The sequence below is a fragment of the Plasmodium berghei genome, assembly GCF_900002375.2.
Source record: "Plasmodium berghei ANKA genome assembly, chromosome: 8".
Taxonomy (NCBI): Eukaryota; Apicomplexa; class Aconoidasida; order Haemosporida; family Plasmodiidae; genus Plasmodium; species Plasmodium berghei.
This window is the reverse complement of record NC_036166.2, coordinates 16,706-32,632: the sequence shown is the minus strand read 5'-3', so window position 1 is coordinate 32,632 and position 15,927 is coordinate 16,706. Positions and strand designations below refer to the sequence as shown.

Genomic DNA, 15,927 nt, shown 5'->3' with positions numbered 1-15,927 from the left:
TTATTTAACGATGTTTTAGTTACAAAAACATAAAAGTATTTTTAGCTTAAATGAAGGCATGTATAGGTAATACAGGGTTATATCTATATATATATATAATATATCGAAGAGTAAACGTAATTTTCCTAATGATATAATAAAAAGGCATCATATATTTTGTATATAAGCTATATTTTGTTCTTCCAAAATAAATAGCATTTTTATATTGGAAAACAATACAGAACCGCTTTATATTCATTAATATATAAAATTAACGTATTATATTTGAAAATTGTTCTATCTTTATTTTACACCATCCAATTATTTACAATGTAAAGGATAATATAATTTCAACCATTATAAATTTTATTATATTAAAAGCTTATATATTATACATTGTGCATAGCTAAATACTTTATTACAAGTTAACATATATAAAGTCCATTGCTGATGCAACAACACTTTATGATGTGAAATGTATGAGCAATATTAGTGATGCAGATTCATTTAAATTATAAAATATTATCATATAATTATTCATTTATTTTTCCGTAATACAAACGATTTAATTATTTTATTATTATTTTACTTAAAAATTTATGTGTTGTTAATAATTTCCAAATATATGCAATGTAACTAAAATTTGTGACTCACGAAAAAAAATAATACAAAAAATGGTGTAACAAATACTACTGTAAAACGAATTATAAAATGTGTATTAAGGACAAATTAATTTTTTACAAATGTTATATTCTTTAAAAAATTATTTATTGTAGAGAAACGGATTATTTATGTTACAAAAAAGTAATACATTTTTTGATTTATAATAATACTATTTCACAGCACAACTATAAATATTAATTTTCATACGGATATTTATATGTATATAATATATGTTATAATAAAATATACCAATAAATATTTATTTTTTTTTATGAATTGCTTACATTAACTTTTTGCAAATATAATGTGAGAAATATTTGTATTTATCCATCAAGTTCTTGCTCATATGGAGCTTCAACTTCAATTGGTTTATGTGGGTGTTTTATATTCCATTCTGCTAATCCTGGGCAGCTGTATTCGTCTAATTTTTCATATGATTCAAGATAAGGGCCTTCCGGTGGACCTCCATGCCATTGTTTAATAGAGAATACTTCTCCTTTCCAAATGATCTTTGTTCCTGTTGGGTAGTCAACGTTATAATAATGTGCAGCTTCATTATTACATGCTTTTTCATAACATACTTTTACTAAGTTCCATTCATATCTGTCGATACCAGGTGCCCGTGTTGAATAGGACCTTGTTACCCATATAGCATCATTGTGTTTAGCATATGTTCCTACAGTTGGGATAACGACTCCTTGTACATATTCTTCTATAGTACTACAATCGTCAGGGTTAGGGATTGAAACTATATCTGTTGGGGATTTTATTCCTGGATTTAAATGGGTCCATGTATTATCAATAAAACCATCTAGATCATATGCTCCATTAGGCATTTGTTCTTTCATAAATAAATGCCAAATTCCTACACCATCGGCTCTGTTGAATTCGTGATTATTGTCATGTATAGCTTTCGATACTAATTCTACTAAGTTTTTGCTATCTGGACTAAATCCACCTCTATTTTGTTCTATTGAAAAACCTAAGAAAACAGTTATATCATATTTTTTTCCAAAATACAAATGAGATAAATACATATCAAGCATGATATCTGGGTTTGATGTTTCTAAATTATATGTTTGAATAAAAACAAGATCAATTTTATCCTTTGCTGTATTAAAAACATTAACAAATGTTCCTGTAGATAACATGGTTGATGCTTTGTATAATTCAGGGTTTACGATCATTTGTTCAGATAAATACTGTGTATTATATGGCGTTTCTTCATCTTTACAAAATGTCTCCCATACTGATACACATGATAATGCTGCATTTGATGATCCAGATATGGAAATTAGCTTATCTTTAGAAATGTTGCTTCTTATTAAATCAATCAATTTAATGTAATAATTTGAAAAGGCGAGTTCATTTAAATTGTTAAAACTTCCATTTGGTTCCCAATCAATATCTACACCATCTAAATCAAAATTGTTAACCATGTTTACTATTTGAGGAATATAATCAATTTCTTTTGTTATATCTATCATGTATGTTTCTCCTCCTAATGATAAAATTATAATTACATCTGGGCGGGCTTTTCTTATACGTTTAATTTCATTAGCCATCATACCATATGTTTCAAATTCTAGTCCATGCTTTTTTTGTAAAAATTTTTGAAGTCCATTATATGGTTTAGAAGCATCATAGTTCATATTTATACGGGCGAAAGCTATATAAATTATAGATACGTGTGGGTTGGAATGAGTCATTTGTTTCCCGCTAGCTCCTTGGCTATTCCATGATCCATAATATCCTGCAATTATACCTTGCTTTCTTTTTTTATATTCTTCTAAAATTTCCCTTGGAGATTTTCTTTCATGGTTTCCATTACCATTTCCATTTTCTACACCATTCCCATTTCCATTTTCTGCACCATTTCCATTTCCATTTTCTGCACCATTTCCATTTCCATTTTCTACACCATTCCCATTTCCATTTTCTGCACCATTTCCATTTTCTGCACCATTTCCATTTTCTACACCATTTCCATTTTCTACACCATTCCCATTTCCATTTTCTGCACCATTTCCACTTCCACCTTCAGAGCAATATTCTCCTTTGCTTCCATTTTTACAAATATATTTCGTTTCACAAACAAAGTTTTTGGAATCACCGCAGAGTGCGTCAACATGTGATAGGGATTTATATTGCTTCTCTGTATGTGATATATTTATTGGATGATTTATAGTAGTTCCACCCTTAAGCCCAACCGAATAGGCATTATTGATTGTTGAAAATATAATTAAAAAAAGGGATACATAAATATTCATTTTTTCTAAATTTTGTAAGTATATTAAAATGACGAGGTAATTATATTACTGTATAGACGGAAAAAATATAAATAAAAAATAAAATAATGTTATAAAGTCTCCAAAAAAATTAAAATGTAAAATGAAAATGTAAAAAAAAATTTTTAAGACATAAAAAATAAATATATAAATATAAAATAAAGTATAATTAAATATTTAAAAATAAATATAAAATTAATTAAAATTAAATTAAATTTACAAATTATAAATTGTAAAACAATTGAAAAAAATTGGCAAAAGGTTATCCAGCTGATTAACAACAATAAAAAAAACTATTTAGCTTTACAACCAAAAAATGGTGATATAGAAAAAGGCTAATTAAAAATATATATATATATGTAATACGTTTGATAATATTAAAATATATACAAGAAAAAAATAAAGGATGTCTATTTATAAATCATAAATAGCTATAATATGAAAAAAAAGTTCCAAAGGAAAATAAGGTAGCTATTCAAAAAAATATGTACATCCATAAAATAGTGATTAATAATTTAAAAATAGCTATAAATAAAAAAAAATTAATACCTATGGTATATAAAAACACAAGTATGCCCTTATTTATATGTATTTTATATAAGAAATTTTAAAATATTATAAAGCTATTCCATATAAATTTGTATTTTATTAGAGCAATCCATTATCACCATTTTGTTTGTGTCTAATATATTTTAAGGCTTAGCTAAAAAGATATAAATAGCCTATTTTAATATAATTGTAATATTTTCGTAAGTACCTTTAAAAGCATTTTATTTGGCTATTTTTCCAACACCATAAAAAAAAATCCTAAATAAATATATTAAAATACCCTCGCTTTATGGGTAATTTTAAATGCATATTAACACATGTTTTCGTTGATTTTTAATGAATTAATTTTTCATGTGTTATTTTATATATATTTTTTTTGTCTTTATATTGTAGGTGATATTTTTTCATAGTAATTATTTGAAAATAATATAAAATTTTGTAAAATACAGAATATTTACCTTTGGTTATTTTTACGCCCTTACATATTGTTTTGTTCATTTAATAAAATTAATTAAAGAGATTAAAGTATTTCATGTGTAATTAATTACTTTTTAATATAACATATGTACATATATTAATATAATGGTGAATGGTATGAACTATTAAAATTTTACAACATACTGCAAACAAAAATTAAAATGATAATTTACTAGCATTTACAGTTGGTGATATTAATTATTAGTAGTATTTTGCTAAGTATTAACACTTTCTTTATTATTCTTAATATATATATATATATTTATTTATTTATTTAATATTTGTTTATGGGGTTTTAATTTACTTCCAAAAATTGAAAAAAATTGTTATAGAATTTTAATAGAATATGATAATTGTATGTAACACAATAATAGCATTTTTATAAAAAAAAATGAAAGCTTTAAAAAGTAAAAACAATAGAAATTAAGTTTAATGGCGGTAGTGGGGGATTGTTTTTTCGTGTATGCATTTTTTATTATAAAACATTTAATAACATGGGAAACATTTAAAAGAAAATTGAGTATGAGAAATAATTATTTATTTTTATTCATTATAATTGCATAATACATATATTCTTTCAATTAGGGTTATTTTAAGTCCTAAATAGAAAAAAATTGAATCAGTATTTCATTTTTTAGCTTGCTAACATTGTTTTTAATGCTAAATAGCAAGCATATTATATTGTTATTATTAAAAACAAAATAAAAAATAATTGTATTTTATGAAAAATATGTTTTAAATATCATTTATTATGAAAATCATAAATAAAATATATAGTTTCATATAAAATTATATATATATATTATATACAAAAAGCATGCATTTAATACACCCTCGTTGATTACTATACCGAGCAATAGGAGCCGGAGTAAAAAAATATAATAAATGAATTAGATAACAGTTAGATATATAATACATATGTGCATTTATTATCTAAAGCCTATTTTTATTGATATTTAAAAATATTTTTAATTCAGAAAAAAATAAGTTATTACCCTACTTATTTTTATTTTTTATTTTAAATGAATAAATTACATAAATATTACTAAAGTGAATTTTTTATCTTATATTTTAATATATTTTTATTATTATTATTATTAGATTCTTCTTCTTATTATTATTATTATAAAATAACGTTAAAAAAATATATTAATGATTTGTAAATGTGATTAATACAATTTAAAAATAACTTAAAAAATAAAATCGTTTATAAAAGTTAGCAGATTTAATTATTTTAATACATTTTCAAAAATAAAAAAGGTAAGTATTTGTATATTAAGGATAAAAACAAATTATAAATTTTATAATGAGCGATTATATGAATTATGTATAATATATATAGTATCATAATCATTTTTAAAATAGAACGAATTGTTATACTTATGTAATTTTATCACAAATAAGTATTTTCATTAACATTTTTTTTATTTTCTCCATTGATATTTAGTCGGAAATTAAAAAAAATACATTTTTATCGAAGGGAAAAGGAATACATAAATTTGCCCCCCCATATATAATAAATAGTAATACCAATAAACATAATGTTAATAAAGTGTAAATATTACATATAATTATAAATTATATCAACAGTAATTATATATATTAATTAATTAACTAATATAGTATTAAATATTTAGTAAAAAATATGATTTTGTAATTTTCTTATGTAATAAAAATACGTTATAGTGTATAATACATTTTGTATTACAATCCTTATATGTTATGTTTAAGGATAAAAATAAAAAAACATAAACATTACTAAAGACCAAACTCATTATAATTAAGTACATTATATTATATATTTGTTCTAATTTTAGTATTTACTTGAAAGCATATGCATTTATAATATTAGTAATGCTTCAGTTAAAATAAACAACAAGCATGTAAATATAAACGCCTATCGTTGTATTATACATATTATTACTATATCCATCATTTATTGCTAAACTCATTGATTATTATTATATTTTTTTTCAAATATAGGGATTCTGTTTATGCTACTGGAAAGTTATTAATATAAAATATTATTGTAATTTAAAAAAATGCTATGATGGCGGAACTTACAGCATCTGCATATGGTGCCGCTACTAGAGGCAGTGGTCAAGGATTAATACCATTTAAATCTGATATATTTTCTTTATTTGTTGACCCTAGATTCTTACAAGGTGTTATATTTGGTATTATATTGTTTTATTTAATTATGTATTATAATTCCCGTAAAAGAATGAATAAGGTAATATTATAAAAATTCTAGCATTTGAAAAATCATGTATATAATTTTTTTAATAGCCAATTGTGTCCTATAATTTATACATAACTATGTTTAATGGACGCTTTTATTACTTATGAGCTAATCTTTATTTTTATTTTTTATATTTTAATAGAAACATAATAGTCATGAGTAAAGATAAGGGAAGTAATATTGACCAATTAGACATTTAATAAATTTATAACAAATGAGCTCAGCATAAATATAACATATAAGTATTATGAAATGTTCTTATGATGTAAGATGTCAATGTACAGTAGTTAAAATTAGAATTTATTGTTTTATGCATCATAGGTGATTATAAGGCGTAATAAAAATATAAAAGATTGTGTTATATAGAACCCATGTGTTGTTATATTTCGTAAATATATATCCAATTTTATACTGAATTTATACTTTTATAAGCTGATTTGTTATTTTGAATTTGAAAATATAATTTGTGTACAATACTATGGAGATGCATGTTTATATACTTTGAGATAAAACTTTATATTTTGATACAATTGTGTAAGATATTGTTTTATGAAGCGTATAAGATTGATTATTAAAATTATATGTAATTTTTTAAATTATCACGAATTTCGGTTCTGGATTTTGCTTTGGTTGAATTTTAGGGATAAGGGGTTGCGACTCTGAATTTAAAAGGCTATATAAATTTTAAATAATAGTAATAATAATAATAATAATAATAATAATAATAATAATAATAATAATAATAATAATAATAATAATAATAATAATAATAATAATAATAATACGTCACATATATTTCGTTCATTATTATAAGTATTTAGTGTTGCAATATCTATAAACAAAATTATAATTAAAATTTCTCTATATTTTGATTTAAAAAGGAGGGAATTAATCAAATATATTTGGTATATGATCGGATTTTATATTTAAATTATTTGTTGTATTGTTTCATCTTTGATTGAGATGTGTAAAAATAGAGGTGATCTAGTGTTTAAATGCTAGGGGTGTCGTAATATATGTTTAGTGAATGACCAAAATAAAAAGTTAATAGACTAATTAAATTACGATATAAGATTTTGTCATGATGTTAAATCGGTAATTTCTTGGAATATAATATTTTTATGCAATTTTTTTTATTGATTATATTTAATATTATAATGTGGTAATTTATTGGGGGTATGCTTGCCAATATGAATATTTTATATGATTTTAGCAAAATATATTTCATATTGTGTGAATTAAATAAATATTATAAATAAAACTATTACATATCAGCCTCTGAAAATATATGTAGTTGACAAAAAACATAAAATATAAGGTTTTGTTAAATAATATATAAAATGGCAAAGAATAATTATAAAACACAAATAAATTGAATTATTTATTATCATTATATAAGTGTTAGAGGAATTGGAATATTAGATGGAAAATATATAATGGCTTGTCTTTTATTTTGGATTTGTTATGAACATAAATTTTTATCATTTTGTAGATATATACTTTTCTATTTTTATTTAAAATGGTGATAAGTGTGTATAATAATATTATAAAAATGTATGTAATGGTTATTGAAGTTTTATTTCTATTATAATAGTGCTCAATAAATTATATACAGATTAATAAATATTATAAAATCACGTAAATTAAAATCAAATTGAAACAATATTATGAACTTTAAACCATAAAGCATATTGAAAAGAAATGTATTTTTCCAAATATAGTGCATCTTATTTGAATAACCATATTAATTAATTTTGGAGAGGTAAGAAAACAAAAAATTACGATTATTAAAATGAAATAGGAAAGTAAATATGTTATATTATTATCAAACAATCGAACAAATGAAAAATTTTGGAAAATTCCATACTTCCTCTTCGTTGTTTATGATGAATTTCCTTGATTTTTAATATAGTTCATATAAGTGTACATCAATATTGTTAAGGAAGTGGAGGTAAAGTTTTCGACTGCAAGGGAAGAAATAAAGAAATGATGTATATGTAAGGGGAAAAATATGATGTAGTTCGATATACTATAAGGGAAATATTTCACTTACTTTTGTCGGAAGGCGTCACCGTGAGATTCATATGCATTGTTTTGTTTATGTAATTGTCTAGGATATTTTCAAAATGTTTTGTTTTTATGAATATTTTATTATTTGGGGATTTGTTATCTGATTTTTGAATCCAGTTAGTGACGTATTTTAGCATCATGATGTCTGGTATCGGAACTACTGTTATCAGTGCTACTAGCATCGCTACTATTGGAGGTTCTAAAAATAGTGCTTGTATTGTTAATTTCTATTCCCATTTCACGTAATATCTTGTCCTTATATATGTCCATTATGCATTCACTTATGCATACCTTAAACTTTAAACAAATCGAATTTAATATTGGCAAAATGGTACTTATTATAAAGCTATCGAAGAATGAAGATTTGAAAAAATATGCGCCATACAGCATGTCTATCTGCGTAGCATATTTTCCGTTATCGTCTTCGCTAGGAACACTGTGTAAAACAGATGTTATGACGACTCGAACATATTTAAGAAATGGAATACTAGATATAAAGCTAACTTGTGTTTGTAAAATTATACAATTATCAAAAAAGAATAATTTAACAGTTTCATTAATATCTGCTCTTTCAGGTAATCCAATTACTTTATTTTTAGCTTTTAACAATGATACATTATATTTAAAATTAAATGAATATCCAGATGGCGTTTGTATAATATCACCTAATTCATTAAACTGGTCATAATTAACACCTTGTGGATCTATTCGTTGATATAATTTATAAAATGGATTTTTATCATTAATTTTCGAAAATACGTTATAGTAAACTTCTTTAAAATCTTTATTTATATACGAACTACTTGCATATTCTAAATCACTATAAAATTCTTTTTCTTCTAATAATTCAATTTCTTCGGGATATAAATTTAGAGGTATCATATTATCAATATCCTTTATAGTTAAGAAATTTTCCGACAATTCGGAAGAAGGTTTTATGTCATTTGAATCTATATTGTTCTTTTGATTTTCCGTTTGTGTTTTATTGTCTGATGTAGGATTTGCTTCCAATTTTTCTTTTGAATCCACTTCATATTCTATCATGTTCGATATCGAATCATACGTACCGTCTTTATCTAATAATGATGTAAACACAAATGATTGGTTTTCATCGGGTTTTATTTTAAGCCATTCAGGAATTATATTCAATTCTTGTGCTCTTTTAGTTGATAGGATCGATTCACATTTTACTCTAGCAATCGATGGATTTTTTAGTACTTGATTAAACGCTGAAAGAAAATAAATGCTATTATTTGATATGAAGCATTTCCCTTCAACTAAATCGGGACTTTGTAATGTAAGTATGTCTTCGTCTTTTTTTATTATAGCACAATTTCTTTCATGAATTTCTTCCACTGTTGTGCTAGAAGACGGTTTTTGTTCATCATTATCATCTAATTGTTCGTTTTTTGAAGTTCCCCTTAAATTGTTTATAACTTTGTCATTTGGGTCCAAACTATTCGATGAGTTTCCATTGTTTATTTCTTTTGCTAGCAAATTTTCATAAACATAATTTATTATTTCTTGATTGATACTTCCATCAGGAATGTCGTCTGAAACACTTTCATCGTCGTTTGATTTTTCCCCGCTTTGATCAGCTTCTTCATTCATTCCAACTATTATATTTTCGATATCATTGTCTTTTATATTAATTTCAAAAATTTTATGTAAGCCTAAAGCTTCATCATTATCATCTAATATTAATTCGCAATTCTGAAGGCTGTTGCTAAATACAGGCAGGTTTTCTACCTCAGTTACAAAATCATGAAATGGTTTTCCATTTAACGACGCCATAGCTAAATAATGGTATTGAAATGGGTTATTGTTTGGTATATATATGTATATAACCTTGAGGGCAACGAAGTTTGAATTTTTATATCAAATATAAACAAAAACATAAAAATAATATACTTTATTAAAGATCCGAAAAATGAACAAATATTAACAAATTTACAAATATAATTTTAAAAAAGGCAGAATCACAGGACACGAATAGTTATACCATTTATATATTTTTATAGTATAAAAATGACATTATTAAGTCAATTAAATATTAATAAATTTGTTATTATTTTTTTAATTATTATATATTAGTAGTTCTTTTATTATACTATATTAAAGGCAAAATTATATATTTAGAATAATGGATACCCCGATTAGTATAATAATTAAATTTATAATTATATTAAAAAATAAATACAAGAAATAAAGCATTTATATTAATTTTTATAAAAATATATTATATTTTTTCTATATGAATTTATTTTCATATAAAATATTATATGCTACAGGAAAGTATTTTGGTGTATCCCTGAAAAAAACAACGGTTCGCAATTAATAGTGATGAACTACGTCATACAAATATATTATGCGCATATTATAAATAGAACTAAAAATTCAGAGAGACACATGATATATATATATATATATCTAATAACTAAATAAAATAAAAAATTGTATTTCGCAAAAGCATGCAATATTTGAAATATTTAACTATAAAAAATATATATGCTTAATAATTTTGACTAAAAAGTATTTTTTACAAATTTGGATAAAAATACATTTTTAATCTAATTTATATTAAAAAAAAATTTTAATAATATGATTTATGACCCTATATGTGTAATAACAAAATGTATGCAGTTCAAGCAAGTTAATTGATACGTGTTTTTTGTAAAACCGGCATTCATATATAATTATATGTATTATTCATATTAACAAGTATTCATTTGTTTAGTCCTTGATAAAATAGCCTTTAAGTTTATATGGATTAATAGCATAAAATTGTGATAATTTAAATGTCTATTTTTTTAATTAATATAAAATTTATTAAGAAGAAAATATACTTGAAATATTATTGAATATACTTACATATATTTGTTTCAACTGTTTTAAAATATAATTATATATTAACCATAAATATTATATATTGTCGAATAATAATCTAATATTATATATTTATGGCAAATAAATAAAAGTTTGCGAAACTATTTCTACATTATAGATTAAAATTTTAACAATATGAAATAATTTCTTATAATATACTTTTTTAATAATATATATTTTTCTAGGCATTATAAAAAATGCTTTCATAAATCTTTATTGCGTTATAAATAATACCGCTTTGTCAAATCATAATTTATAGTTTATGTATCTGCAATTTATAATTGTATATTAAAATATATAAATATTTATTTCATTAATATTATAAAATATGCGTATTAATCCGGCCATATTATAGCATAGAGAAATTACTTAAAATGAATTTGATTATGATTTTACAACTTCATATATAAAATGTTTATTACTGTTTTATCGGGAAACTATAATTTAAATTAAAAAAAATGAATGTATGAATAAAAGTTTTGGTTAAATAAAAGTATTAATCAAATGAACATATTATGATATACGTAATTCAATATAACCATAAACCCTGAACCCTAAACATTTTTATATCAGTATTATTATTTAAATTCCATAAACGATTTTAAGGACAAATTTAAGAAAAAAACACAAATAATATATAGGAAATCAAATATTAATAGATGATTATGAGAATAGAAATTGATATACTTTAAGACACTAGATATTTGGAAATAATAAAATTTTAACCATAATTTCGAATTTATAATGATAGTTAAAATAATAGAAATAACAAAAGAAAAGCATAAACTTATAAATTTTTAGTATAAAAAAATGATAAAAAATAAATAAAGGATATTTATAAATAATATTTATTATATTTCTAGTGTTGAAAAAATAAAATAGTTGTAAATGTATCTTTATATTAAAGAGAAAAAATACATTACATACGAAACAAACTAATTTAAAAGGAAAAAAGACGCTTTATGATGTTAATTAAAATCGACGCTATGCGAATAAATTTATTTTATTTGCATATGTATATATTAAAGTGCTAAAAGCTACTATTAGGTATATATATATATATATATATATATATATTTCTTTGATATAATTTTTCTTAAGCTGATAAAAACCTCCAAATTGTCTGATATAGCATTTCTAATCGCGAAATTTAGAGAAGGTGTTACATTAAAATACATCTACAAAAAAAATGAATAAATGCATAAAAAATATGTTCAATTTTTTGAATAAATGAATATCATATATTATAAATATGTACATCTTTACAGAGTATGTATATGTTTGATCACTGATAAAATGGATTTAACATAATAATAAAATAAATTATGGAATAAAATTAGCATGTTATTAATATTTTTATATTTCTTACAGAGTTGACACAAGTGACATCAACGTATTTGTCTTTTTTTTAATGATAAATCCGAATAAGTTAGCAAAATTTTTTTTTAATTTTTCACTTCGAATATAGTTTTCAGATTTCATGTAGGCTTTGAATGAATTTGCATGCTCTAAAATATTGTTTGTATATTTTTTTTATCACTAATGTTATGATGATCTATATTTGCTGAATCCAAAGCTATTATAGTTGTGTCTTCTGATATCTACAAAATTAATAAAAAAAATATTTCATAAATTATTATGTAATAATGTGAATAGGATTTTTAGAAAGATAAAAGAAAAGAAATGTTTTCTTACCTTAGCTTTTTTAGTTAAAGCGTAAACATATCCTTGAAATGATAGCAGCTGAAAATTGTAGCGTTTTTGTATCATTGCTAAATTTGGATTGTATACACGAATAACTTTTCCTAAAAAAATTATAATTTTACGTACATGTAATTTAAAATATTATGAAAATTAACAAAATGAAATATAACAAATAGGAGCATATAACGTTGACAATAATAAATTAACAAACATCGAATAAAGAATGATAATCATATATTATATTAAACAGTTACTTGTTTATATACCTTCAATAAATTCTTTATCGAAAAGTTTGGCACCATTGGAATTCCATAGCGTATTTATTATATCATTATACTAATAACAGAATAATATATATATAATATAATATAATAACAATAATTTTTATTTTAACTTAACAATTTGTTTTGTTAATTCATACCCTATCGGAATCGGGGATTTTAAGAATAAGCTTTCCAATGTCTGCATTTCCATGTTTTGTAAAATATAAATTTGCATCATTATCATATTTCCGATATAAGTTGTAACCGTCTTCATTTGCAGCATATTTCTGTAAAACCGTTATAGCTTTGTTCATAACATTTGTCACCTTTTCCGTTTCATCAGGATATTTACATAATAAGTGCAGGATTTTGTTATATATTTCATCTAGTCTATTATTGACAATAGTGGAATTATTTTTAAATTTTATTTAAATTTTTAATTTACAAAAAACAAAAAAAATTATAAAGTGGCATTTTATTGTCACATCGTTATGAATGTATACATTTGCATGAACATGTATATAATATTTTTATATATGGTGGATGTATATATATATTGACATATTTTCTTACTTATCATTTTCTAGAATAATAATGTCTGAATTAACTTTGTTTGTAGAACGTTTGGATGGTGTAACTTGGGTTGGCGTAAGTTTGGGTATATTTTTTCTTGAAGCGAACTCGGTTGAATAGATTTTATTGTTCATATATACGAAGAAAATTAAAGAAAAAAAAACGATTTTAATGTATCCTTTATTAATTCTTGGATTTTATAAATACAATACTAAAAAAATATAATATATTTTTTAAGGATTCATGGTTAAGTGTTATATATTTATTTAATTTTTTATAATTTTAACACTAATTAAATAAATGCACCATATCGTATGTTTAATCTCGAGGTGAAGCCTAAATGTGCAACCAAAAAATGGGTATTACCATTAATATAAAAAGGGCCACATAACATTTTTTCATAATTATAATATATATAATTTAGTGTTCATATCGATTTAATATGATTAAAATAAAATGTCTATATTACATATATTAATTAATATTATGATATATCATAATTATTTATTATGTAAGACTTGTTAATCCAGAGTTTATTGAATTATGCATATCATAATATATTTCTTTGTTTTATGAAATGTTTTATTTAATAAACATATTATTTGTATCATATGTATTTTAATTTAAATCGGATTTTGATATACAAACTATAATAATAGCATTATATATGAGGTTAGATATGAATTATAATAAAATTCATTTTGATTATTCATCTACATTATAATATACCTTCGGATTAATGATAATATTTTTATTGTTAATTAAACATATTACCAATATATAATAGGTATTCATAAAATATAGATGCATGGGATATCGATCTAAAATATACAATACAACGATATCTATAAAAGATGCTTTATGTATCTAACATGTTTAGTAATACAATGAAAATATATGCATTAATAGTAAATTAAATTATAGATATATGTATACTATCCTTTTATTTTTCGATTATATATAGTTTCATTTTATGCTAAAGTTTTAAATTCAAATAATAGAGATAGTTCTCTATATATTAATTTATTTACTATAAAGGTATAATATTAGATTAATCACTATTAATTTTTAAAGTTTACAATTTTGAGGCACAAATAAATTATTTTTTAAAATAGATAAAAAATAAAATATAAGCATATTAATAAAATTTTATGTTATAGTTTGCTATAATACTTATAAACAATTTATTATATAAAATTAGCGTTATTGCACTAATATATATAATATTGTATCAATGACTAAAACTGAAATATGTTAAATTTGGGAAATATATAGAATTATATATTAATGCAAAATATATAGAAAAAGTATATAATAATTAATTTAATTTGAATTAATAATATTTTTATTAGGTTATTATATATATACAAATTCACAAATATATTGTTATTGTGAAATAATATATGTTCTAAAATACTTAATTTAAAAACTATAAAACAAGGAAATATTATACATTGATTTAAAGTATTTTCATTAAGCGCACTAATTATACCGTCGTACTATACAGTGATATATCAGTAACAATAGATAAACGTATTAAATACGAACAAATCATTAAATTAATTTGATTCGAATGCGTTGATATATATTAATTATATATATTATTAAACTTGTAATAAGAATAAAATTGTATGCACAAAAAATCAAATGAAATACTATATCCTTCAACGAAGTATGCCTTTAATGTGTTAATATTAAAACTAATATTACCAAGCAAAATAATATTAATAATTCTATAGTTTACTTAAAAATATAGTTTATTATAAAACATGTAGTACAATATTATTTATTAAAATTTAAAAGAAAATTATATATTTAGAAAAGTAATAATTCTAAGTTATTTTTAATGTATACATGAATTGAAAGTTTTAATGGTAGAAAATATAAAATATAATTAAACTACGTAGAATAAGTAAATTTTATATGGGTACATATTTGTCTTAAAAAATAATACTTCCCTTATCTCTCCTATCTAAAATGTAAATATAACAATTTAATTACGCATAGTTTTTTATTATACTTTAAAATTTGCATCAATACTTATTTATGTGTTATATATTTAATATTTACTAAGTATTATTTTAAAAAAAATGTGCATTCAAAGACTTATTTAAGCTTATAAATAGTATAATAAATACGGTTTCAATGCTAATTGACGTTTTAAACCGTGGGAAATATGTGCAAAATATATTATAAAATCACCCAATAAGGAATATTTCTAAATTAAATTATA

General features: G+C 22.0%; 3 protein-coding genes and 1 pseudogene across 3 annotated transcripts, besides 1 other annotated feature; 1 reads left to right on the top strand and 3 right to left on the bottom strand.

The window, feature by feature from the left end:
* Nucleotides 1–965: 965 nt before the first annotated feature.
* Nucleotides 966–2,912, bottom strand: PBANKA_0800500 (chitinase; the record flags this gene model as incomplete). Its single annotated transcript, XM_034564149.1, has 1 exon — nt 966–2,912. The coding sequence occupies one exon, from the start codon at nt 2,910–2,912 to the stop codon at nt 966–968; it is 1,947 nt and encodes a 648-aa protein (XP_034420975.1).
* Nucleotides 2,913–6,006: 3,094 nt separating this feature from the next.
* PBANKA_0800400 (conserved Plasmodium protein, unknown function) lies at nt 6,007–6,361 on the top strand (the record flags this gene model as incomplete). The annotated part of the gene is made up of 2 exons (XM_034564148.1): nt 6,007–6,189; nt 6,341–6,361. The coding sequence occupies 2 exons, from the start codon at nt 6,007–6,009 to the stop codon at nt 6,359–6,361; spliced, it is 204 nt and encodes a 67-aa protein (XP_034420974.1).
* A 2,024-nt stretch (nt 6,362–8,385) lies between these two features.
* PBANKA_0800300 (conserved Plasmodium protein, unknown function) lies at nt 8,386–10,062 on the bottom strand (the record flags this gene model as incomplete). The annotated part of the gene is made up of 1 exon (XM_034564147.1): nt 8,386–10,062. The coding sequence occupies one exon, from the start codon at nt 10,060–10,062 to the stop codon at nt 8,386–8,388; it is 1,677 nt and encodes a 558-aa protein (XP_034420973.1).
* A 2,254-nt stretch (nt 10,063–12,316) lies between these two features.
* On the bottom strand, nt 12,317–13,828 carry PBANKA_0800200 (annotated as a pseudogene).
* Nucleotides 12,317–13,828: a sequence feature (fam-a protein, pseudogene).
* Nucleotides 13,829–15,927: the final 2,099 nt, after the last annotated feature.